The sequence below is a fragment of the Chlorocebus sabaeus genome, chromosome 11, assembly GCF_047675955.1.
Source record: "Chlorocebus sabaeus isolate Y175 chromosome 11, mChlSab1.0.hap1, whole genome shotgun sequence".
NCBI lineage: Eukaryota > Metazoa > Chordata > Mammalia > Primates > Cercopithecidae > Chlorocebus > Chlorocebus sabaeus.
Genome location: NC_132914.1, coordinates 108447548 through 108472240, shown reverse-complemented (window position 1 = coordinate 108472240; position 24693 = coordinate 108447548). Strand labels below are relative to the sequence as shown.

The 24693-nt window shown below is 51.5% G+C and overlaps 1 protein-coding gene across 1 annotated transcript in view; it reads right to left on the bottom strand.

Annotated features, from left to right (window-relative positions):
• The window catches only part of CUX2 (cut like homeobox 2), a 318747-nt gene that overhangs the window by 22026 nt on the left and 272028 nt on the right, over positions 1-24693 (bottom strand). Inside the window, exons 10-18 of the mRNA XM_037996526.2 lie at positions 23205-23309; positions 20417-20608; positions 20273-20331; positions 19168-19216; positions 18975-19074; positions 16913-17554; positions 15372-15473; positions 7089-7852; positions 5322-5481 (exon numbers count right to left, since the gene is read on the bottom strand). Of these exons, the coding sequence (XP_037852454.1) occupies positions 5322-5481; positions 7089-7852; positions 15372-15473; positions 16913-17554; positions 18975-19074; positions 19168-19216; positions 20273-20331; positions 20417-20608; positions 23205-23309 (2173 nt within the window). The remainder of the gene's footprint in view (positions 1-5321; positions 5482-7088; positions 7853-15371; positions 15474-16912; positions 17555-18974; positions 19075-19167; positions 19217-20272; positions 20332-20416; positions 20609-23204; positions 23310-24693) is intronic.

Below are 24693 nucleotides of genomic sequence, written 5' to 3'. Positions count from 1 at the left end.
GATTGAGAGAGGTGGGGGGGGGGGAGGGGAGACGGAGAGAGAGAGAGAGAGAGCGGTGAATTAAAAAAATGCAGAGTGAGAAAAACAGAAAGAAGACATTGGAGGTGAATGGATGCAGTGGCTCAGGCCTGTAATCCCAGCACCCTGGGAGGCCAAGGTGGGTGGATCACCTGCGGTCAGGAGTTCAAGACCAGCCTGGCCAATGTGGCAAAACCTGTCTCTTCTAAAAATGCAAAACAATTAGTTGGGTGCCTGTAATCCCAGCTACTTGGGAGACTGAGGCAGGAGAACTGCTTGAACCCGGGAGCCGGAGGTTACAGTGATCACACCATTGCACTCCAGCCTGGGCGATAGAGTGAGACTCTGTCTCAAAAATAAATAAATAAATAAATAAATAAATAAATAAATAAATAAATTGGAGGAGAGAGACAGAGACCAGAAGAGAGACAGAGGGAAGAGAGGGACTGTGTATGGGGACAGGACAGGGCTTCCTTGACTGTTTGAGAATTCTGAGGAGCCTCAGATGGAAGGGTTTGGAATACTGATGCTGCCACGGTGGGTAGTGCTGATTACACCTGGGACTGCGCCTGGCAGTGGGCATGGGGATAAGGGCGTGCTTTATAACCCTCCCATGGCATCTGGTTCAACCTCAGTAACGGGTATGGTCAGGGCTCCAGCGCTGGTCCCTGCCCGCCTCAGCAGTCAGGGCGTACACATGAGGGGCTGGGACAGGTCCTGACACCCAGCCCCACAGCCAGACTCTGTGGGACTTTGTGGGCAATGGATACACCCTTTTGCTTCCAGGCCCAGTGAGTTATGAACAAGCAGAGGCTGTGAGGGTGGATCTGCCATCACCACCCTCTCCCTAGGGCCAGCAGTTACAGTAGCCACTTCTAGGCCTGATTCCCTGATTATTATTATTATTGCTTTTGAGACAGGGTCTCGCTCTGTTGTCCAGTCTGGAATGCACTCACTCCAGTTCACTGCAGCCTTGACTTCCTAGGCTCAAGCAATCCTCATACCTCAGCCTCCTGAGTAGCTGGGTCTACAGGTACCCGCCACCACGCCCGGCTAATTTTTGTATTTTTGTAATTTTGTATTTTGTAGAGAAGAGGTTTTGCCATGTTGGTCAGGCTGGTCTTGAACTGACCTCAAATGATCTGCCTGCCTTAGCCTCCCAAAGTCCTGGGACCACATGTGCGAGGCACTGCGCCTAGCTTTGGCTTCCTATTCTGGGAGAGCAGGGGACCCCCCAACTGCCACCTCTACTCACATCCCTTCCCAGGCTGTGCATGGTCCCACCTCCTAGCCGCTGCCTGTGCTGTTCCTTCCACAAGGAACACCATTCTCCATCTTCTCTGTTTACCTCTATCCTACCTGTAGTCAAATCCTTCCATGACAATAAAATTCAAAACCAAAACAATCAGACACTGGGGAAATGCAAATAAAAACTACAGTGAGATACCACTTACACACCCACCAGGATGGCTAGTGCCAACAAATGGGACATAACCCATGTTGGTAAGGACCTGGAGAAATAGAAACTCTTTGAACTTCCTCAGTAAGTTAAACACAGAGTTACCATATGATCTAGCCAACTGTACTAGATATATGACCAAAGAACTGAAAATGGAGGTTCATACACAGTATGTACACAAATTTTCATAGCAGCATTATTCAAAATGCCAAAATGGGGTCTAGCCATACAACGGAATATCATTTAGCCACAAAAAAGGAAGGAAATTCTGTTGCATGCTACAGCTTGTATGAGCTTGAAAACATGTTAACTGAAAGAAGCCAGCTACAGAAGGTCAAGTAGTACAGGATTCCATCTACATGAAACATTCAGACGAGGCAAATCCAGACAGAAAGAAAGCGGAGTTCCAGGAGCTGGGGGGAAGGAGGATGGGCAATGACTGCTGGATGGGTATGGGGTTCCTTTTTGGGGTGGTGGGAATATTCTGGAATTAGATACAGGTGATGGTCACACACCTTGTGAATTGTACACTTCAAAAATGGTTTAAAAGGTACATTTTATGTTAAGTGATTTTTTTGTTTGCTTGTTTGTTTGAGACAGAGTCTCACTCTGTCACCCAGGCTGGAGTGCAGTGGTGCCATCCCGGCTCACTGTAACCTCCACTTCCTGGGTTCAAGTGATCCTCTCGCCTTAGCCTCCCGAGTAGCTGGGATTACAGATGCGTGCCACCACGCCCGGCTAATTTTTGTATTTTTAGTAGAGACGGGGTTTCTCCATGTTGGCCAGGCTGGTCTCAAATTCCTGGGCTCAAGTGATCTGCCCGCCTCAGCCTCCCAAAGTGCTGGGGCCACGGTGCCCAGCTGTTATGTGAATTTTACCACAGTAAAAAAGTTAGTTAAAACATAACACCACAGACCAGGCACAGTGGCTCACCACTCCAGCTTGGGCGACAGAGAGAGAGTCTTTCTCAAAAAAACCAAAAACCAACCCCTCCCCCACCACAACACAATAAAACAAAAAATCAACCCCTCCCCCACCACAACACTGTAAAACAAAAAATACCCCCCACCACAACACTATACAACAGGGCCGGGCGCGGTGGCTCACGCCTGTAATCCCAGCACTTTGGGAGGCCGAGGCGGGCGGATCACAAGGTCAGGAGATCGAGACCATGGTGAAACCCCGTCTCTACTAAAAAATAGAAAAAAATTAGCCGGGCGCAGTGGCGGGCGCCTGTAGTCCTGGCTACTCGGGAGGCTGAGGCAGGAGAATGGCGTGAACCTGGGAGGCGGAGCTTGCAGTGAGCCGAGATTGCGCCACTGCACTCCAGCCTGGGTGACAAAGCGAGACTCCGTCTCAAAAACAAACAAACAAACAAACAAACAAACAAAAAAAAACACTATACAACAAAAAATCAACCCCTCCCCCACCACAACATTATAAACAAAACCAACCCCTCCCCCACCACATTATAAAATAAAACCAACCCCTCCCGCACCACAACACTATACAACAAAAAACCAACCCCTCCCCCACCACATTATAAAATAAAACCAGCCCCTCCACCACCACAACACTATGCAACAAAAAACCAACCCCCTCCCCCACCACCACATTATAAAACAAAGCCAACCCCTCCCCCACCACATTATAAAACAAAACCAACCCCTCCCCCACCACAACATTACAAAACAAAACAAACCCCTCCCCCACCACAACACTAGAAAACAAAAACCAACCCCCTCCCCACCACACTATAAAACAAAACCCCTCCCCCACCACCACATTATAAAACAAAACCAACCCCTCCCCCACCACCACATTATAAAACAAAGCCAACCCCTCCCCCACCACATTATAAAACAAAACCAACCCCTCCCCCACCACCACGTTATAAAACAAAGCCAACCCCTCCCCCACCACAACATTACAAAACAAAACAAACCCCTCCCCCACCACAACACTAGAAAACAAAAACCAACCCCCTCCCCACCACACTATAAAACAAAACCCCTCCCCCACCACCACATTATAAAACAAAACCAACCCCTCCCCCACCACCACATTATAAAACAAAACCAACCCCTCCCCCACCACAACACTATACAACAAAACCAACCCCCTCCCCCACTACAACACTATAAAACAAAAACCAACCTCTCTCCTACCACACTATAAAACAAAACCAACCCCTCCCACCACAACACTATACAACAAAACCAAACCCCCACCACGCTATAAAATAAAAACCAACCCCTCCCCCACCACAACACTGTAAAACCAAAACCAACCCCTCCCCCTCTATAACACTATAAAACAAAACCAACGCCTCTATAACACTATAAAACAAAACCAACGACTCCCCTGCCAGCACATTATAAACAAAGACCAACCCCTCCCCCACAACAACATTATAAAACAAAAAAAGGTTGGAAGTCTTTTGTGAGGTAGGCTCTTGGTAGGCGCATTTGGGGACCCTAGGGGGCAGGGAGCCTAATGGCCCACAGCCCGGGATGCTCATCCTAGCTCTGTCACTCACTGGATGGTGGCCTTGGGCAAGTCACTGCACCACCGTGCCTCTGGATTTCCTCGTCTGTGAAATGGGAATGATAAACAGTCCCTTTGCGGGAGACTGACATGAAGATTACAGGACAAACCACTTTGACCACTGGTTATTAGCATGACTGCTTTTTTTTTTTGAGATGGAGTCTCCCTCTATTGCCCAGGCTGGAGTGCGGTGGTGCGATCTCAGCTCACTGCAAGCTCCGCCTCCTGGATTCACACCATTCTCCTGCCTCAGCTTCCCCAGTAGCTGGGACTACAGGCCCCACCACCAAGCCCGGATAATTTTTTTATTTTTATTTTTTGTATTTTTAGTAGAGACGGGGTTTCACCGAGTTAGCCAGGATGGTCTCAATCTCCTGACCTTGTGATCCGCCTGCCTCAGCCTCCCAAAGTGCTGGGATTACAGGCATGAGGCACTGCACCTGGCCAGCATGGCTGCTTTTAATCCTTGTTACAGCCTTATGGAGAGGAGTTTTAAAATCAAACATTGTATTTATAAACTATTAAAAACATATAGAAATATGCAGAAAACAATACATAAGTCCTCTCCTCCCTTCCACCCATCACTGTAATCGATACTGACACTTCACTCCCGTCACTTCTGATCTCTTTTCTTGTTTTAAAGAAATAGGAAAGGGCCAGGTGCGGTGGCTCACGCCTGTAATCCCAGCACTTTGGGAGGCTGAGGCAGGTGGATCACGTGAGGTCAGGAGTTCGAGACCAGCCTGACCAACATGGAGAAACCCCGTTTCTACTAACAATACAAAATTAGTGGGGCATGGTGGCACATGCCTGTAATCCCAGCTACTCAGGAGGCTGAGGCAGGAGAATCACTTGAACCCAGGAGGCAGAGGTTGTATTGAGCTGAGATCATGTCATTGCACTCCAGCCTGGGCAACAGAGCAAGACTCTTTCAAAAAACAAAAGAAGAACAGGAAAGGAGCAGAGCAGACAAAGTCACCACTCCTGCCTCTTCCTGGCCCCCTCCCTGCCCAGTGCCACCTCCCTCCCCAGCTGGGGGGCTGCCTCCTGATACGTTTCATTTTTTTTTTTTTTTTTTTTTGAGACGGAGTCTCACACTGTTGCCTGGGCTGGAGTGCAATGGCGAGGATCTCGGCTCATTGCAACCTCCACCTCCAGGGTCATGAGATTCTCCTGCTTCAGTCTCCCAAGCAGCTGGGATTTCAGGCACACACCACCATCCCCAGCTAATTTATGGTATTTTTAGTAGAGACGGGGTTTCACCAGCACCCCCTGAGATGCTCCTGCCCACACTCACCCTGGGAGGCACCAGGCTGCTGGCCCACCGCCTGGCCAAGCTGGTCGGAGAGCCACAGCTGCATGCGGATGAAGGGCTCCCGCCCCTTCTGCGTCAGCTTGCTCCATGGCTTCGGCCGGGACAGCATGTCGCTCACACTGCCCTGTGACAGGCCCAGCACCTGCGAGGGGTGGGGCAGGGGGGTAGGTCAGCAGGCCCCTGGGACATGGACCTGGCCCTCCCTCCCCTCCCCCACCTTTTTTTTTTTTTTGAGACAGAGTCTCGCAAGATCTCAGCTCACTGCAAACTTCGCCTCCCAGGTTCAAGTGATTCTCCTGCCTCAGCCTCCTAAGTAGCTGGGACTTGTACCAGGCTGGTGCATGCCTGGCCAATTTTTGTATTTTTAGTAGAGATGGGGTTTTGCCATGTTGGCCAGGCTGGTTTCGAACTCCTGACCTCAAGGGACCCACCCAACTCCACCTCCCACAGTGTTGGGATTATAGGCGTGAGCCACCACGCCCAGCCTCCCCTCCCTTCCCCTCTGTCAGAGTCCAGGCAGCCTTCATTTGTTCCTCATAGGTGCCTGCCATGTGCCTCTGCTGTGCCCTTCCCCTCCGGTACCCTCCCTGATGTCCCTATATGTAAAAATCCTTCAGTGCCCCCTCCTCCAGGAAGCCTTCCCTGACCTCCCACTTAAGTCATTTCTCCCTCCTCCGAGCTTGCCTGGCCCTTTGCCTATTCCCTATTTAAGAGGTGACACTTAAAACTGGCATTGCAGCGGCACCAACCAATCAGGACGCACTGAGGTCCCCTGGCTGGGGTGAGCCTTACCTAACCCTTTATTTTTAAAATTTTATTTATTTTTGCGGGGGGGATGAGGTCTTGCTCTGTTGCCCAGGCTGGAGTGCACTGGTATGATCATGGCTCACTGTAGCCTCGACCACCTGGGTTCAAGCAATTCTCCCACTTCAGCCTCCTGAACAGCTGTGCACCACCACACTCAGCTAATTTTTTTAAAAATTTATTTTGTAGAGATGGGGGTCTTGCTACATTGCTCAGGCTGGTCCCGAATGCCCCCATTTTTTTTTTTTTTTGAGATGGAGCATCATTCTGTCACCCAGGCTGGAGTGCAGTAGCGAGATCTTGGCTCGCTGCAACCCCTGCCTCCTGGATTCAAGTGATGCTCCTGCCTCAGCCTTCCAAGTAGCCAGGACTATACAGGCGCAAGCCACCACGCCCAGCTAATGTTTGTATTTTTAGTAGCGATGGGGTTTCTCCATGTTGGCCAGGATGGTCTTGATCTCTTGATCTCATGATCCGCCCACCTCAGCCTCCCAAAGTGCTGGGATTACAGGTGTGAGCCACCGCCCCCGGCTTAATTTTTGCATTTTTTAGTAGGGACGGGGTTTCCCCACATTGGCCAGGCTGGTCTCAAACTTCTGGGCTCAAGAGATCTTCCCACCTCCATCTCCCAAAGTGCGACTCCCAGAGTGCGACTTGGTGAGCCACCAAATCCTGCCACATAACCCTTTAGTGGCTGGACCTCAGGCGATCTGGAGGGGCCTGGAGGAAGGGAGTTAAGTGACTGTTTACTAGCCAGGATGGAAGCATTACCCGGTTGTAACAACCATGGAGCAGAACGGTGACCCTCCTTCCTGCGAGGCCCAGGGACAGGACTCAAGAATGGAGGGCCTGGGGCCCTGGGGTCCCGTCGGCCTGCTTGGGTGGGCATCCTGCTTCTCAGACATCTCCCAGAGCCCACACGCTGTGCGCCCGCACTGCACTCACCTTCTCCCCGAAGATCCTCTGGCAGATGCCGTTCTTGGCCAGCTTCTCCTTGACCTGGCGGGTGAGCTCCAGCGTGTCCACCTCACGGTACATGTACAGCTCGTACTGCTCGGGAGTCAGCGGCGGCACGGTGGGCTTCAGGGTGCGCGGCACGTAGGCCGGGTAGTAGGGCAGCCGCGCGCCCGCCTCGGCCGTCGCACCCTCAGCCTTGAGCTCGCCCGCCCTGGGGGGCTCGTCCTCCGCCCCTGCCGCCGCCTCGTCCTCGGGGGGTACCGGGGCCTCATCCCCGCGGGGCCAGGCGCGGCCATTGGGCTGGCCAGAATAGCCGGAGGAGGAGGAGGAGGACAGTGAGGGCGACACGGAGGCGTAGGGGCGGCTGAGCAGGCCGCGGTCGGAGGCCCAGTGGTGGTCGAAGTAGCCGGCGTCGCCAATCTCGGACTTGACCTTGCGGATGATGCTCTGCACGAAGGCGGCGGGGGACAGGACCGGGAGTGGCGCCTGCACGGGGCCCCCGCCGCCCTCCTCCTGCTTCACCAAGGCCGGGGCCCCGTTCTGGCTCGCGGTGGCCAACGACGGCCTCTCCGGAGGCGAGGGGGGCACCGAGCGGCCCCTGGGTCCCGCCTCCATTTCCAGCAAGGCCTGTTGCTGCGCCTGCATCTCACGGCGTGCCTGCTCCAGGATGCTCTTGATGGCGTCCTCCGAGGTGCTGGCAGGGCCCGCGCCATTGGCAATGCTCAGTGGGGCCGCCGAGGTCTTGGGCTCGCCTGCAGGGAGGGGACAGGACGGCCCGAGGCCCAGGGTCAGGGCATGGCGTGCAGGGGATGATGTTCATAGCATCCCTGTTGTTGCCAGCAGGGTGTCCAGGCAACCTCTGTGTCCAGCAACTGGGCACTGGCTAAGTAAATCATGATCCCTCCCTGTGGCAGAATATTAGGCAGCCACCAAAAATTCGGTTGGCAGTGAGGTTTTGGCATATGCAGAGAACATACTCATGGGGATAATGCAATGTAAGAATACACCTGACTTCTGTTTTGTTTTGTTTTGAGATGAAGTCTCACTCTGTCACCCAGGATGAGGATGGAGTGCAATGGCACGATCTCAGCTCACTGCAACCTCTGCCTCCCTGGTTCCAGCAATTCTCCTACCTCAGCCTCCCCAGTAGCTGGGATTACAGGCACGCACCACCACACCCAGCCATTTAGCTTTAGTAGAGATGAGGTTTTGCCATATTGGTCAGGCTGGTCTCGAACTCCTGAGCTCAAGTGATCTACCCCTCAGCCTCCCAAAGTGCTGGGATTACAGGCATGAGCTACTGTGCCCAGCCTGACCTGACTTTTACATAGGCCATGACCCAACCATGCAAATGTTTAAAGACAAAGAAAACACGAAGGCACAGAAAAGTGGCTTGTTCACTTGTTCTGTTTTTTAAAAAATTCTTTAAAAATATTTCCTTCCTTCCCTGTTTCCCTTCCCTTCCTTCCTTCCTTTCATAGAGATGGGGTCTTGCCATGTTGCCCAGGCTGGTTTCAAACTCCTAGCTTCAAGTGATTCTCCTGCCTGGGCCTCCCAAAGTGCTGGGACTGCAGACATGTGCCACCATGCTCAGCTAATTTTTGTATTTTTTGTAGAGACGGGGGTTTGCTATATTGCCCAGGCTGGTCTCAAACTCCTGGACTCAAGCGATCTGCCCTCCTCAGCCTCCCAAAGTGCAGGGATTACAGGCGTGAGCCACTGTGCCCAGCCCTTCACTTGTTCCAATAGCAACGAATCCAAATGCCCATGCAGAGAATGGATCAAAAATAGTGGGATGGGCCAGGCACAGTGGCTCACACTGGTAATCCCAGCACTTTGGGAGGCTGAGGCAGTCAAATTGTCCGAGTTTAGGAGTTCGAGACCAGCCTGGGCAACATGGTAAAACGCAGTCTCTGCAAAAAATACAAAAATTAGCTGGGCATGGTGGCTCACACCTGTACCTCACGGTCTGAGATGGGAGGATTGCTTGAGCCTGGGAGGTCGAGGCTGCAGTGAACCAAGATTGCATTACTGCACTCTGACCCAGGTGATAGAGTGAGACATCCATCTCTAGAAAAAAAAAAATAGTGGGATGATCACACAATGGAACACTGTACAGCAGTGAAAAAGTCCTCATGCAAAATCACACATGAATCTTTTTTTTTTTAAAGAGATGCAGTCGTCGGGTGCGGTGGCTCACGCCTGTAATCCCAGCACTTTGGGAGGCCGAGGCAGGCGGATCACGAGGTCAGGAGATCAAGACCATCCTGGCGAACACGGTGAAACCCCATCTCTACTAAAAATACAAAAAAATTAGCCGGGTGTAGTGGCGGGCGCCTCTAGTCCCAGCTTCTCGGGAGGCTGAGGCAGGAGAATGGCGTGAACCCGGGAGGCGATGGAGCTTGCAGTGAGTGGAGATCGTGCGACTGCACTCCAGCCTGGGAGACAGCGAGACTCCGTCTCAAAAAAAAGAAAAAAAAAAAAAAGATGCGGTCTTGCTATGTTGCCCAGGCTGGAGTGCAGTGGCTCAATCTCAGGTGCGATCATAGTGCTCTGTGGTCTCAAACTCTTGGGTTTAAGTGGTTCTCCTCCCTCAGCCTCCCGAGGAGCTAGGACTACAGGTGTGAGCTACTGTGCCCTTTGTGTGAAACCTAATAACATAATATTGAGTGAAAAAAGCAGGTCCAGGCTGGGAGCAGTGGCTTATGCTTATAATCCCAGCACTTTCGGAGGTGGAGGCAGGAGGATTACTGGAGCCCAGGAGCTCAAGACCAGCCTAGGCAACAAAATGAGACCCTGACTCTACAAAAAAAGTAAAAAAAAAAAAAAAAAAATAGCCAGGCATGATGGTGTATGCCTGCGGTGCCAGCTGAGGCAGGAGGATCACTTGATCCTGGGAGGTCGAGGTGGCAGTGAGCCATGTTTGCACCACTGCACTCCAGTCTGGGCAACAGAGGGACAGCCTGTCTCAAACAACAACAACAAAAACAAATCCAATAAGATGGCATTCAGTATCACATGTTTTCTTTTTTTTTTTTTTTGACTGAGTCTTGTTCTGTCGCCCAGGCTGGAGTGCAGTGGCGTGATCTCGGCTCACCTCAACTTCTGCCTCCTGGGTTCAAGCAGTTCTCTTGCCTCAGCCTCCCAAGTAGCTGGGATTACAGGCACTCAACACCAGGGCCGGCTAATTTTTGTTTTTGTATTTTTAGTAGAGATGGGGTTTCACCGTGTTAGCCAGGCTGGTCTCAAACTCTTGAGCTCAAATGATCTGCCCGCCTTGGCCTCCTAAAGTGCTAGGATTATAGGTGTAAGCCACCACGCCTGGCCGGTATCATGTGTTTTCTATCAAGTTCCATAACAAACAACATAAACAATATATGATTTAGTGAAAAATATTTTCTACAAATGGCAAACACAAAGGAACAACAGGACAAAAATTTAGGATGAAAGACATTTCTGGGGAAGGAAGGCAGGGGTGGGATGGGGGAGGAAAATGCCAGATGTCAGTTATTGGGAATTTTCTAAATCTTGGGTTGGGCAATATGTTCCCAGAGGTTCATTCTGTCATTTACATGAATGAATGAATGAATGCATGAATATACACACACATATATACACATATATATGCACATGTGTACATACATACACACACACGCACCCGGGAGAAGGCCATGCAGGCAGCAGCCCTATGAGTGTGCCATGAACCAAGGATAATAGATGGATCTGTGCCCTGAGGAATGACAATTAACCAGTAAATGAAAAGGTGCTTCCCTCTGCCCTCAGAGTAGCGTTCCCGACACTGGAGTCTCTCCAGCTCTGTAGAAAGCCAGATCAATGTAACCCCTTCTTCATTATCTTTGTGTAGTTTTCATCCTAGTGGGTCCTCTTAGACCCATTAAAAATAATTTTCATTGCTTTTCCAATTAAAAAGTAATATAGCAATGGAACATTATTTTGTCATAAAAAGGAATGAAGCACTGACAGGGGCTACAACAGGAATGAGGCTTACAAACATGGGGCTGAGTGGAAGAGGCCAGACGCGAGGTAGCACACATGATATGATTCCATTTACACAAAATGTGCAGAATAGGTCAATCCACAGAAACAGGATGCAGATCAGTGGTCGCCAGGGGCTGGGGGGACAGTGGAATGGAGAAGCACTGCTTAATGGGTATAGGGTTTCCTTCTGGGGTGATGAACATGTGTGAACTGGAGAGAGATGATGGTTGCATAACACTGTACTAAATACTACTGAACTGTACACTTTAAAATGGTTAATTTTGGCCGGGCACGGTGGTTCATGTCTATAATTCCAGCACATTGGGAGACTGAGGCAGGCAGATCACTTGAGGTCAGGAATTTGCGACCAGTCTGGCTAACGTGGTGAAACCCTGTCTCTACTAAAAATACAAAAATTAGCTGGGCATGGTGGCACGCACCTGTAATCCCAGCTACTCGGGAGGCTGAGGCAGGAGAATTGCTTGAACCTGGGAGGTGGAGGGTGGAGGTTGCAGTGAGCCAAGATCACACCACTACACCCCAGCCTGTGCGACAGAGCAAGAGACTCTGTCTCCAAAAAAAAAAAAAAAAAGGCTTAATTTTATGTTACGAGATTTTTACCTCGATTAAAAAAACCTCATACTTGCCTACTACGGGAGCACAGAAGAGCATGCAAAAAAAAGCACAAAAAGTCAAGATGAAAAATGAAAGTCCCCCTTACTGTCTCCTAGGGGCAACCACGTGAAATATTTTCAAGTATTCTCTTCCCGTCTGTTTTCTTTTTTTTTTTTTAGACGGAGTCTCGCTGTCTCCCAGGCTGGAGTGCAGTCACGTGATCTCCACTCACTGCAAGCTCCGTTGCCTCCCGGGTTCACGCCATTCTCCTGCCTCAGCCTCCCAAGAAGCTGGGACTAGAGGCGCCCGCCACCACGCCCAGCTAATTTCTTTGTATTTTTAGTAGAGACGGGGTTTCACCGTGTTCGCCAGGATGGTCTTGATCTCCTGACCTCGTGATCCGCCTGCCTCGGCCTCCCAAAGTGCTGGGATTACAGGCGTGAGCCACCGTGCCTGGCCCCATTTTTTCTTATCATTAAAAGTTCTACCTTTAAGGGCTGCACATGCCACTGAAGGGATATTATCTGCTTTACTTACTGGATCCCCCACTGCTGGACACTTAGGTTGTTTTGTTTCCAGTTTGTCACTCTTAGGAACAATGATGGGAACGGCTTACATATAAACCCCTGTCCCCATTCTGGACATTTCCTTTGAATCCCAGAAGCAGAACTTGTGACTGAGCAGTTAGTCACATTCATTTCCTCCCCGGCAGTGGCTAGTGTGCCCACTGCTTAGCATTCTTTTTTTTTTTTTTTTTGCCAGGGATATGGGGCAATAACCTTTGTATTTTTCCTCTTGCTGAACTCCTCCTAGACCCTGAATATAAGGCCACCGGCTGGCCCATGGATAGCAAACGTTTTCCTCTGCTGCGATGTTGTCTTTGACATTGCCCTGGTGCCTGCTTCTGACCCCCAGGAGAAAGTGCTGTATAAAGAGGTGGGAGCCCTGGGGTTTCCCTCTGTCTCTGTGTAACTGAACTCATGTCTTCCCTCCCTGGCCTCAGTTGTCCTGTTAGTTTAGTGGGAGACTTTGGCTAGTTATTTCTTTTTCTATTCTTTTTTTTTAAGACAGAATCTCACTCTGTCACCCAGGCTGGAGTGTAGTGATGAGATCTCGGCTCGCTACAATTTCTGCCTCCTGGGCTCAGGTGATCCTCCTGCCTCAGTCTCTTGAGTAGCTGGGACCACAGGTGTGTGCCACCACACCTGGCTAATTTTTGTATTTTTAGAGGAGATGGGGTTTCTTTTTTTTTTTTTAGACTGAGTTTTGCTCTTGTTGCGCAGGCTGGAGTGTAGTGGCATGATCTTGGCTTGCTGCAACCTTTGCCTCCTAGATTCAAGCAATTCTCTTGCCTCAGTCTCCAAATAGCTGGGATTACAGGCACCTACTACCATGCCCAGCCAATTTTTGTATTTTTAGCAGAGACAGGGTTTCACCACATTGACCAGGCTGGTCTCAAACTCCTGACCTCAGGTGATCCATTTGCCTTGGCCTCCCAGAGTGCTGAGATTACAGGCATGAGCCACCGTGCCCAGCTCTGGCTAGTTATTTCTCATGGTTCTTTTCACCTCCATATCATGTTTCACCCATATCTGAAACCCGTGTCTAGTCCATAGTAGGTGCTTAATAAATGTTTACTGCATGATTACATCCTTCTCTGTCTTGCATCTCTCTTGCTACTAGAACTGACCAAGAAGGAAATTAGGCTCAGGGGATTTTACAGGTGGGGAGGGTAGCCGGGTAAGTCCCTTTTCCCCTCACCCCTCCCAGGGACCAGGCAGGAGGGAGGGCCATTCATTGGGAAACATCTCGGCTCCTGGCGACAACAGGAGGGATTCAGGACACCTGCTCGGAGCAGCCACCAGGGGGCAGCAGACACTGCAAAAATGGAGGAGGGCTTTGAAGCCGGAGTCCAGGGTCTCAGTCAGCCACAGTCTACGCTGTGCTGGGTGTGACGATGGAACTCGGTCCCTGGCTGCAAGAAGCCCCCACAGCACAGGGAGGGACAGCCACACAAGCAGAGTCGTTTGTGACAGCGCGGAACTGCAACAAGGAGGTAATAATGATAATATTTGCTGTAATGATGGCTGATCTTTCAGGATTATACTGACCTCATTTGATCCTCACACAACCCTGAGAAAGGAAAACTAATACAGTCCCTCCCCGCCTTTTTTTTTCTTTTTGAGATGGAGTTTCGCTCTTGTCGCCCAGGCTGGAGTGCAGTGGTGTGATCTCAGCTCACTGTAAGCTCTGCCTCTTGGGTTTGAGAGATTCTCCTGCCTCAGCCTCCCAAGTAGCTGGGGTTACAGGCATGCACCACCATGCCCAGCTAATTTTTTTGTATGTTTAGTAGAGACGGGGTTTCGCCACGTTGGGCAGGCTTTTCTTGAACTCCTGACCTCAGGTGATCCGCCCACCTCGGCCACCCACAGTCCCCATTCTAAAGATGAGAAGATGGGCCGGGCACGGTGGCTCACGCCTGTAATCCCAACACTTTGGGAGGCTGAGGCAGGTGGATCACGAGGTCAGGAGTTCAAGAGCAGCCTGACCAACATGGTGAAACCCCGTCTCTACTAAACACACACACACACACACACACACACACACACACACACACACAAAATTAGCCGGGCATGGTGGTGCGTGCCTGTGATCCCAGCTACTCAGGAGGCTGAGGCAGGAGAATCGCTTGAACCCAGGAGGCGGAGGTTGCAGTGAGCCGAGACTGTGCCACTGCACTCCAGCCTGGGTGACAGAGTGAGAATCCGTCTCAAAAAAAAAAAAAAAAAAAAAAAAAAAAAAAGAGGATGAAGGCACAAAGAGGCTAACTTGCCCAAGGTCACACAGTCAATAAACAGCAGAGCCAGAATTAGTGGCCAGTCCAGCTCCACTGCAGCAAGCAAGGAGGTCATTGTGGTGGGGGTGGAGGGAGGTGGGCGCAGTGTCCAATCCATCTTCTTGCAGGAGGTGACTTCTGAGTTGGGTCATAGGTATGAGCAGGAGTTGGCCAGGTGAAAGGCATCCAGGGTAAGGACAGCATCAGAGGCGCAGGGTGGGGTGCACGGCAGCTGGGCATGACTGTGAACAGTTCACGTGACAGGCACGGAGGGGCCTGAAGACTGTAGGGCCTGTAGGCCTTGTCCAGTCTTGGGATATTTTTCTTTTATTTTTTTTGACGGAATCTTACTTTGTCACCTAGGCTGGAGTGCAGTAGTGTGATCTTGGCTCACTGCAACCTCCGTTTCCCAGGTTCAAGCAATTCTCCTGCCTCAGACTCCTGAATAGCTGGGATTACAGGCATGTATCACCATGCCCAGGTAATTTTGTATTTTTAGTAGAGATGGGGTTGTACCATGTTGGCCAGGCTGGTCTCGCACTCCTGACCTCAGGTGATCAGCCCACCTTGGCCTCCCAAAGTGCTGGGATTACAGGCATGAGCTGCTGTGTCTGGCCAAGGGTTGAGATTTATGTTGAGAGCCGTGGCAGGGTTCTGAGCAGTGCCACGACCACCCATGCACTCAAGATGGGTCCCTCTGGCTCTGGCGGTTCTGATCCACCTGGATTCCCTCTGGGGCGGACAAAGGCAGACGGGGCCTCACCTCCTGTTCACAGCTGGCCCTGGGGGCCTCAGGCCTTGCCTGCAGGGGTCACACTCACCGCCCTTCTGCGACTCGATCTCCTTCTTGGCCTGCTCTAGAATGCTCTTGATGGCGTCGTCCGAGCCCGTCTCGGGTGTGCGGATTCTCGGGGTGATGCTGCCTGGGGAGGCAAGAAGGCATCTGTGGCAGGATCTGCATGTTGGGCTCAGTCTCCAGAGCCTGGTGGGGTGGGGGGCTGTCTCCTCCTCCCGGGAGAGTGAGGGTTAGACCATCAGTGAGATGGCAGAGCCACCGCTTAGTCTGCCTAACAAACTGTGGGCCTATGAGTGATTCTGGCTTGAAATAAGAATCATAATAATGAGGCCAGGCATGGTGGCTCATGCCCATAATCCCAGCACTTTGGGAGGCCGAGGTGGGAGGACCACTTGAGGTCAGGAGTTTGAGGCTATCCTGGCCAACATGGTGAAACCTTGTCTCTACTAAAAATACAAAATTAGCCAAGCATGGTGCTGTGCACCTGTAATCCCAGCTACTCAGGAGGCTGAGGCAGGAGAATCGCTTGAACCCAGGAGGCAGTGGTTGTAGTGAGCCAACATTGTGCCACTGCACTCCAGTCTGGGTGACAGAACCAGACTCTGTCTCAAAAAAAAAAAAAAATAAATAAAATAAAAATAAAGAAATAGGGTGCGGTGGCTCACGCCTGTAATCCCAGCACTTTGGGAGGCCAAGGTGGGTGGATCACCTGTGGTCAGGAGTTTGAGACCAGCCTGACCAATATGGTGAAATCCCGTCTCTACTAAAAATGTAAAAATCAGCTGGACATGGTGGCGTGCAACTGTAGTCCCAGTTACTAAGGAGGCTGAGACAGCAGAATTGCTCGAACCCAGGAGGCAAACATCGCAGTGAGCTGAGATTGTGCCACTGCTCTCCAGCCGGGGTGACAGAGTGAGATTCCATCTCAAAGGAAAAAAAAAAAAAAAAAAAAAAGAAATGATGATGACAATGACTATGGCAACTGCTGCCCCTAACAGTTCTCAAGCAGCACTGTGTGCCAGGTACTGTGGTCAGTGTTTGATGCCCGTTTAATCCTCATGGTGTCTCCTGGAGGCTGACAGATGCAGAAACCGGGGCACAGATGAAAGGAGTTATCTGAGGTCACCTAGTGGGTGAAGAGCAGAGCTGGGACTCAAACTCAGGCATCTGTGAGGCCACAGCTAGGACCCTTCACACTGATTACCCAAAAAATCAAGTCTGGTAAGGCTGGCAGTCTTACAAATGTGTAAACTGAGGCTTGGAAGTGTTTAGTGAGTACCTGCCAGGGCAGCAGCTGGAGACTTTTCCCACCACCCTTATCCTGAGTGCCCCAGGAAGGGCAGCCTGTCTCTGGCTAGGGCCAGGAAGGAGAGGGTGAGGATGTATTTCCTGCTTTTACAGAGGGGAAACTGAGGCATAGAGAGGCAAAGTCACTGGCCCTGGGTCACACAGCCAGGAGGTGGCAGAGCTGGGTTTTGAACCCAGAGCTCATGTCCTCAGCCCCCAGCCCTGATGCCCTGGACCTGGCGTGGTGGCCAGCAGGGACAGGCCCTCTTGGGCACTCACCTCGCTGCCGCACTTGGATAGTCCTGAGCGCTAGCACGTTCTGCTCATCCGATAGGAACTGCTTCATCTTGATGAAGGGCTCCTTGCCCTTCACCGTGAGCTTGCGCCAGGGCTTGGGCCGGGCTAGGATCTCGCTGACCGAGCCCTGCGATAGCCCCAGCACGTAATGCCCAAACACCCGCTGCCCGATGTTGTGTTTTAGCAGCTGCTCCTTCACCTGGAAGGCGATCTCTGCCGTGTCCAGCTGCTCCTCCTCTGCCCCAGGCCCCGCCGCTCCGCCCCCACCACCATCGGCAGGCTCAGGACCGCCTGGTGGCTCAGGGCCAGGGGCCGGGGTGGCAGGGGCTGTGGGGGGCTTGGCGCCGTAGAAGGCTGGGGGGAACACCAGCAGGCCGCCCGCCTCTCCCTTGAAGGCGGCCGGGGGCATCATCAATCTCTCCCCTGATGCCAGGCTGGGGAAGGGGGACAGCGAGAAAGTCCGAGGGCCATCAGGCCCCAAGCTGGGGCCAAGCAGGGGCTGCCCGGGGCTGGGAGACAGGGGGTCTTCAGGCCCTGGTGGAGGTGGGAGCTGCTGAGGGGAGGGGTAGGACTGCTCCGTGCCCAGCGAATCCTTGATGGAATCGTCCTCTGATGGGTCTTCCTCTAGAACACCCAGACAGACAGACAGACAGATGGGGAAGACAATGATGAGGGGAGACAGAGACAGGGAGAAAAAGAACCAGAGGGAGAGATAGACAGATAGAGACAACGAGAAAGAGAGACACAGAAAGAAACCACATGAGAGGGACAGAGAGAGAGCGCGTGAGACAGAGACCACATGTGAGAGAGACAAAGAGAGAGAGATAATGAGAGAGACAGAGAAACCACATGACAGAGAGGGGCGGGGAGAGAGGCGGGGGGAGAGAGGGACGGGGAGAGAGGCGGGGTGGTGTGGGGGAGAGAGACAGAGACAGAGACATATATAGAGACAGAAAGTCAGAAATGAAGGAAGGAGGAGAAGGAGGGAAGGGGTTGGTGGGGAGATGGGGTGGGGAACAGTGCTACAGGCGTCCAGCAGCTGGAAGTGCCGACCTTGGCTGTTTCTGCCCTACCACTCCATTCTCCAAGCCCCACTCTTCCAGGCCCGGTCCAAATGCCAGCTCTGGGGAGCACCCCACCCCATCACCAAGAGCATCAGCCAAGAACGTGCCACGGGCCCAGCACCTCAGCCTCAGATGGGAAGTCGAACTCGCCACCACCTGCAGATGGGCCCTTGCTGGGCACCCACCCTGGAGCTGACTCACTAGACCTGTACCCACGAAGCAGGCCCCAAGGTCACACCCATTTTATGGATGAGGAAACAGAGGCAGCACAGAATCCTGCCTGGGGTCACAAGGTTAAAAGGTCAGCGAGTAGCCGGGTGCAGTGGCTCACGCTTGTAATCCCAGCACTTTGGGAGGCCAAGGCAGGCAGATCACCTGAGGTCAGGAGTTTGAGATCAGCCTGGCCAACGTGATGAAACCCCGTCTCTACTAAAAACATAAAAATTAGCCAGGTGTGGTGGTGCATGCCTGCAATCCCAGCTACTCAGGAGGCCGAGGCAGGAGAATTGCTTGAACCCAGGAGGTGGAGGCTGCAGTCAGCTGAGATCGCACCACTGCACTCCAGCCTGGGCGACAGAGCGAGACTTGGTCTCAAAATAAAAAGGTCAGCAGGTAGCTGAGAGGGGGATCACGTCCACAGCTTCCCAGTGGTAGGCTGTGGGGGTGCAGTGAGAATGCCTGCTTGTCCCTCTGTAACCTCTTCATGAAAGCCCCTGCAGCTCAAGAAGGCTCAGCAGGGAGTGGAGCCCTTTAGAGGGCCTTGGAAGGGCCCAAGTCAGCTGTGTGACCCCAACTGTGACATGGGTGTGTGTGGATGCCCTGCAGGACAGGCACACAGCAGCTGCCAAATCAATGCACACCTGTTGTTCTGTCGCTCTCCTGCCTGCATGGAAGGCAGTGGTCCTTGGGCATGAGAAGGCCAGAGACCCACAGGCAGTCCCCGCCCCAGCCCTCAGCCCCAGAGTATCCTCCTCCCCTACCAGGGCTGGCCAGGAGGCTGGGCTTCTCCAGAAGGAATTTCTGCGCAGGGAAGAAGGCCTCCTTTGCAATAAGCAGTGAGTCTTCAGGCTTGGCCATGCCCTAGGAGACAAGAGGCAGGTTGAGAGGGCACCTGGTGGGTGGAAGGCTCACTGGGACAGCCCGTCCTGCAGGGATGGTGGCAGGGACACTTACCTGGGGGAGGCTGCAGGTGCTGGAGGCCAGCTTCATGGCTTTCAGGATACTGCCGGAGCAAGTGGAGAGGGTCTGAGGTCAGCCAGCCCCCGGGCTGGAGGAGAGGTCTTGCAAGAGGCACTGACCCGGCTTACCTCCCTGACAATGACTGCTCCATTCCCCAGAATCCCATTAATTCCAGAGTCATTGCAACCCCAGGCCTAAAGTAGCAGGCTCATTAACAGGTGGCAGTGTTACCTGGAGGGGTGTTGCCTGAACTGATCCCATTCTGGCCAGCTTGAGTTTAGCTGGTTAATGAATCACCTCCCAGTTACCATGCCCATAATAAGTTCCCTTGTATGGTCTGCAGGCAGATTGTTTTTTTTTTTTCTTTGAGACAGAGTCTCACTCTGTCACCCAGGCTGGAGTGCAGTGGCACAATCTCCACCTCCCGAGTTCAAGCGATTCTTCTGCCTCAGCCTCCCAAGTAGCTTGGACTACAGGTGAGCGCCACCACACCTGGCTAATTTTTGTATTTTTAGTAGAGACGGGGTTTTGCCATGTTGGCCAGGCTGGTCTTGAACTCCTGACCTCAGGTGAATTGCCTGTACAGGCAGCTCTTGATGGAAAACGACTGAAGATGGTTGAATTTCGTTTTGTTTTGTTTTTGAGACAGGGTCTTACTGTGTTGTCCAGGCTGGAGTGCAGTGGTGCCACCACAGCTCATTGCAGCCTTGACTTCTCAGGCTCAAGCAATCCTCCCACATCAGCCTCCTGAGTGGCCAGATCAGCCTCCTGAGTGGCTGGGACTACAGCACGCACCACCACCGCTCCTGGCTAATTAAAACTGTTTTTTTCTTGTAGAGATGGGTTATCCCCATGGCTGCCCAGGCTGGTCTCAAACTCCTGAGCTCAAGCGATCCTCCTGCCTTGGCCTCCCAAAGTGTTGGGATTACAGGGATGAGCCACTGCACCCGGCCTAAGGATGGTTAAGGTTTGATATCCACAGTGTTACTGGAGAGAACAAATGGGGTTTAGTAGGAGGGAGGAAGATGATGAACTATGCCAAGCGCTCCTGGCCAGGGAACAGTGCTGGGGGTCTGTGGAGCCCCATCCCACATGGTACCTCAGCTCCGTTTTAATTTCTTCATAGTCAGACTGGGCCTGGAGCTTCTCTTCCAGCTTCTAGAAGAGCAAAGAAAGATGGTGAGGCTGGTCTGTGTGCTTCGGCCTGGGGCCGCCTGCCCCCCGCCCCCTCCCCAGGACCCACTTCTATGGCCTCGGACTTGGCTGTGAGCTGACGCTCCAGGTCAGCGATCTGGTTGGCGGATGCCTCCTCCAGTTCCTGCAGCGAGCTCTGGAGGTGCTGCACATCCTTTAGCAGCCGCAGGATCTCCCTGTCCTTGGAGGCCAGCGCGGCCTCCAGCCGAGGGCCCGAGCACAGAGCGAAGTTCACCTTATCCTGCAGGCAAAGGGGTCTTTGAGGGGCTGAGAGGTGAGGGACTGGGGTCCACAGGTCTGGCCTCCCCATCCCTGAATCCCAAGCAGAATGTACATTTGTTGATCTGGATGATGGTATGGGGTGTGTTTGTGTTGAAAAATTCAAAGTGCTGTACACTTATGATTTGTGCACTTTTCCTTATGTATTAAGTTACACTTTGATTAAAAGATTTATTAAAAAAGAACAACCATGACAAAAAGAAGTAGTCAGCTGGGGTTGGGGATTGGGCGCTCGTGACAGAGGAATCAGCATAGGCAAAAGTTTGTTTCTCGCTCAGGTCTGGCTCCTGCTCCAGGGGTATATCCCCATTCTAGGCAACAAGGGACCCTCAGGATTAGACTTGACACCTTGGAGCCACGGGCCACGTTATGGGTGGTTCCTTCCTCTGCCTAATTTGCTGATAGCCCCAAGACCTATGGCTTCTCCACATTTTAGGAAATGGCCCCTCTGTCCTGGATGAAGATGGAGAGGTTGCTGTTTGAGGAACCTGAAGTCAGGCTGATGTCAGGCTTAGTTACAAATAAATCTAAGAAACACTTAAAAAAAAAAACCAAACAAACAAAAAGCCCCAACCCAACCCCAGCTTTCTTCCATGGAGATAAATGCCAATTAAAACAGGAAGCGGATGCCATTAATACATTAAATTAATTAGCATCGAGTGCCACTGTTGTGCTCAGAAAAGCACACCCCCCAAACCAGCAAAGTTCCCTGGGGCTGATTAGCACAGGCATTTGCCGGGTTCCACGGGGGTTAATTAAGAACCATTGGCAAATTCCTCTATGAGGCATCCTCATGGGCTCTCTCACTCTCCATCTCTCTCCACACAGCCTCTCTCTCCTGTGTTCACTCTGTCTGTGTTATGCCATCACCCAGGCACATGGACACACACACGATCTCCTGGGACACAGACACAGGCTGACACACAAGGACACACCTATAGCCACAGCACACACTAACACATGTACTTTCCCAAATATGCTGACACACACAAATACTCATGCATCAAAGAGAGACACTCACAAGGACACATCATCACACACAACAGACATGCATGTGCCCAAAGAAGCTACATGCTCTCCTGAGCAAAAACATCCCAGACATACCAAAGACACATTAATAATTATAATAGTAGCATCAAATACTTAGTGAGCATATACAATGACCCAAGCACCATTTTAGGCACTTTACATGTAATCCATTTTTTTTTCAGAGACAGGATCTTGCTATGTTGTCCAGGCTGGACTCAAACTCATGGGCTCAAGAGATCCTCCTGCCTCAGCCTCCTAAGTGGCTGGGACTACAGGCATGTGCCACCATGCCTGACTCATGTAATCCTTTTAATAACCCTATAAAGTAGTTGTTACTTGTATAGATGAGGAAACTGAGGCACAGTCAGATTAAGAATACAGTCAGTTGCCCAAAGGTCACAAGTAGAGACATACATACACAGTAACACATTCACAGAGACTCATTGCAATATTCAAATGGAAAGAGAGACATAGACACCTGGGCCCGTATATGTGGGTGTCAGGTGAAGTGAAAATTATGCTCTCAAGTTCTGGTTCATGGTTGGAGAGGGAAGTCACCCTGGAGCAGACCTGTTATTATGTAAGGAATCATGAATCTCACCCCTAGGTATGCAGAGATCTGGAAAGAAGGCAGACCAATTCACATAATGAACCCACGGCTTTCTGGGAGAGCCAGGATGGAGACTGCTAATATAGGACAGAAGGGTAGGTTGGGGTGGCCTTGATGAAAGTCTCATCAAAAAATGACACCAGGACCCCAAAGAGGCACAAACCAGGAGGAAAGAGAAAGATGAATTGATTAATTAGGCCTAACACAAGAACCTCAGGGTAGATTACCGAAGACTGGCTCTTCACAGCATGTGCCTGGGGTGGGAAATCCCCCTATAATCACCTGGCATGATTTGGAAACCAATGGCTGAGTATGAATGTTAAATTTTATCTTGGTATGTGGCCCCACTGCAGTCCGGGTGATGATTGCCTGTTGATATGTTGGCTGGCTCATACTCCTAAAAGTACCCAGTTTTGGGACTGAAAACCAGCAGGGGCATCACCATCCCTGGCATCCACCAAGCTGCTATGACCAGTGTTCAACAGCGACACCTGGTGGCATCCACAAAAACTGCATGCTGCTGTATTGCCTCAAACTCACTCTCCCCCACATCCTTGCTGGTGCATCTGGCAATCAGAATGATCTTTGGTCTGAGGAGGTTTCTGGCATCCTTGGACAACTGGGGGTAAGGGAGGCCTTCAAAGGAAGATATTGGAACTCCTGGTAATAAAGGATATATGGAAACTTAGGCTTGAAAAGTAAAGAACTGTGGTTGTATTTTTATCCTCAGCTGGTGTAGCAGGTCATAGTGATTACACTCAGTGTATGCACAGAGACTCACACACATTCACACTCCCAGTTTCAAATGGATGCACGCAATCAACCACAAAGTGTCACTCACATGCTGAAACCCACAAACTCAGCCATTCCCGATCTTTCCCTCTGCCCTCCCTGCTCACTTCCCCGACCCCATCCTTACCCCACTGGGCCCCTGGGGAGAGCAGCAAGCCAGGCGGATGGAGCTGTTGACAGAGGCCAGCTGTTCCCGGAGACTTTCCACCTCCCGCTGGGCAGCCTCAGCTCGCTGGGGAGAAGGGGACAGCGTGGGCGAGAGGTGAACATGGCCACCGCAGAGCCCACTCTGCACTTCCACCTTCTCCCTGCACTGTCTCAGGCAGGGTTTGGGGAGGCGGACCTCCGAGGGCCTCAGGTCCTGCCCTCCTAGTCCCGGACCCTGTCCTGGAGCTATGAAGACCAGTCACAGAGCCCTGTCTGGGCTGGGGACAAGAAATAGCAGCCTCTGAGGTTACTCCTGAGCTGAAAGGACAGGAAGAAATGCCCCTCTGAGGAGGTTCTGGGTTCTCGTGGGGTGCGTGGGACCCCCAGGGAGTCAGAACATTCCTGCTCTACAAAGGCAGGGAGAGAGAGGCAGTCTGGGTGGGAGTGGCAGGTTTTCACACATTTCTAGATACTTCTGTCTGCCACATTAATTTCAGGCCTGGCTAGTCCAAATGCAAGAGCTGTCCCAACTCTCATGCCACCTGGTATGGACTGAGTTCCAGACACAGCATTTGCAGAGGTGCTTTCCCAGCCCACAGGCTATTGCAGCCCCTGGGCAAGTCATTTCCTCTCTAGGTCTCAGTTTATTTTTATTTATTTATTTATTTATTTATTTATTTATTTATTTATTTTTTGTGATGGAGTCTCACTGTGTCACTCAGGCTGGAGTGCAGTGGCACAATCTTGGCTCACTGCAGCCTCCCCCACCTGGGTTCACAAGATTTTCCTGCCTCAGCCTCCCAAGTAGCTGGGATTACAGGTGCACACCACTACACCAGGCTATTTTTTGTATTTTTAGTAGAGACAGGGTTTCACCATGTTGGCCAGGCTGGTCTTGAACTCCTGACCTCAGGTGATCCGCCTGCCTCAGCCTTCCAAAGTGCTGGGATTATAGGAGTGAGCCATCATGCCTGGCTCAGTTTCTCTTTTTGAAATGGGGGGCAATAAAAACATCTAACAAAAAGGGGTTTTGAGTGGTTAAAATCAGAATGCAACAGTTCACTAAACCGGGTCTATGGTAGATTTTTTTTTTGTTTTTTTCTTTGAGACAGGGTCTTGCTCTGTCACCCAGGCTGGAGTGCAGTGGTGCAATAAGGGCTCACAGCAGCCTCCAACTCCCAGGTTCAATCGATCCTCCCATCTCAGCCTCCTGAGTAACTGCGATTACAGGTGGGCACCACCATGCCTGGTTAATTTTTGTAGTTTTAGTGGAGACGGGTTTTGCCATGTTGGCCAGGCTGGTCTTGAACTCCTGGGTTCAAGCAACCCACTTGCCTTGGCTTCCCAATGTGCTGGGATTACAGGCCTGAGCTACTGTGCCCAGCTGGTAGATTTCTTTGTTTTTCTTTGTGTGTGTGTTTTTTTTATTTTTTATTTTTTATTTTTTTTTTTTGTTTTTTTTTTTTTTT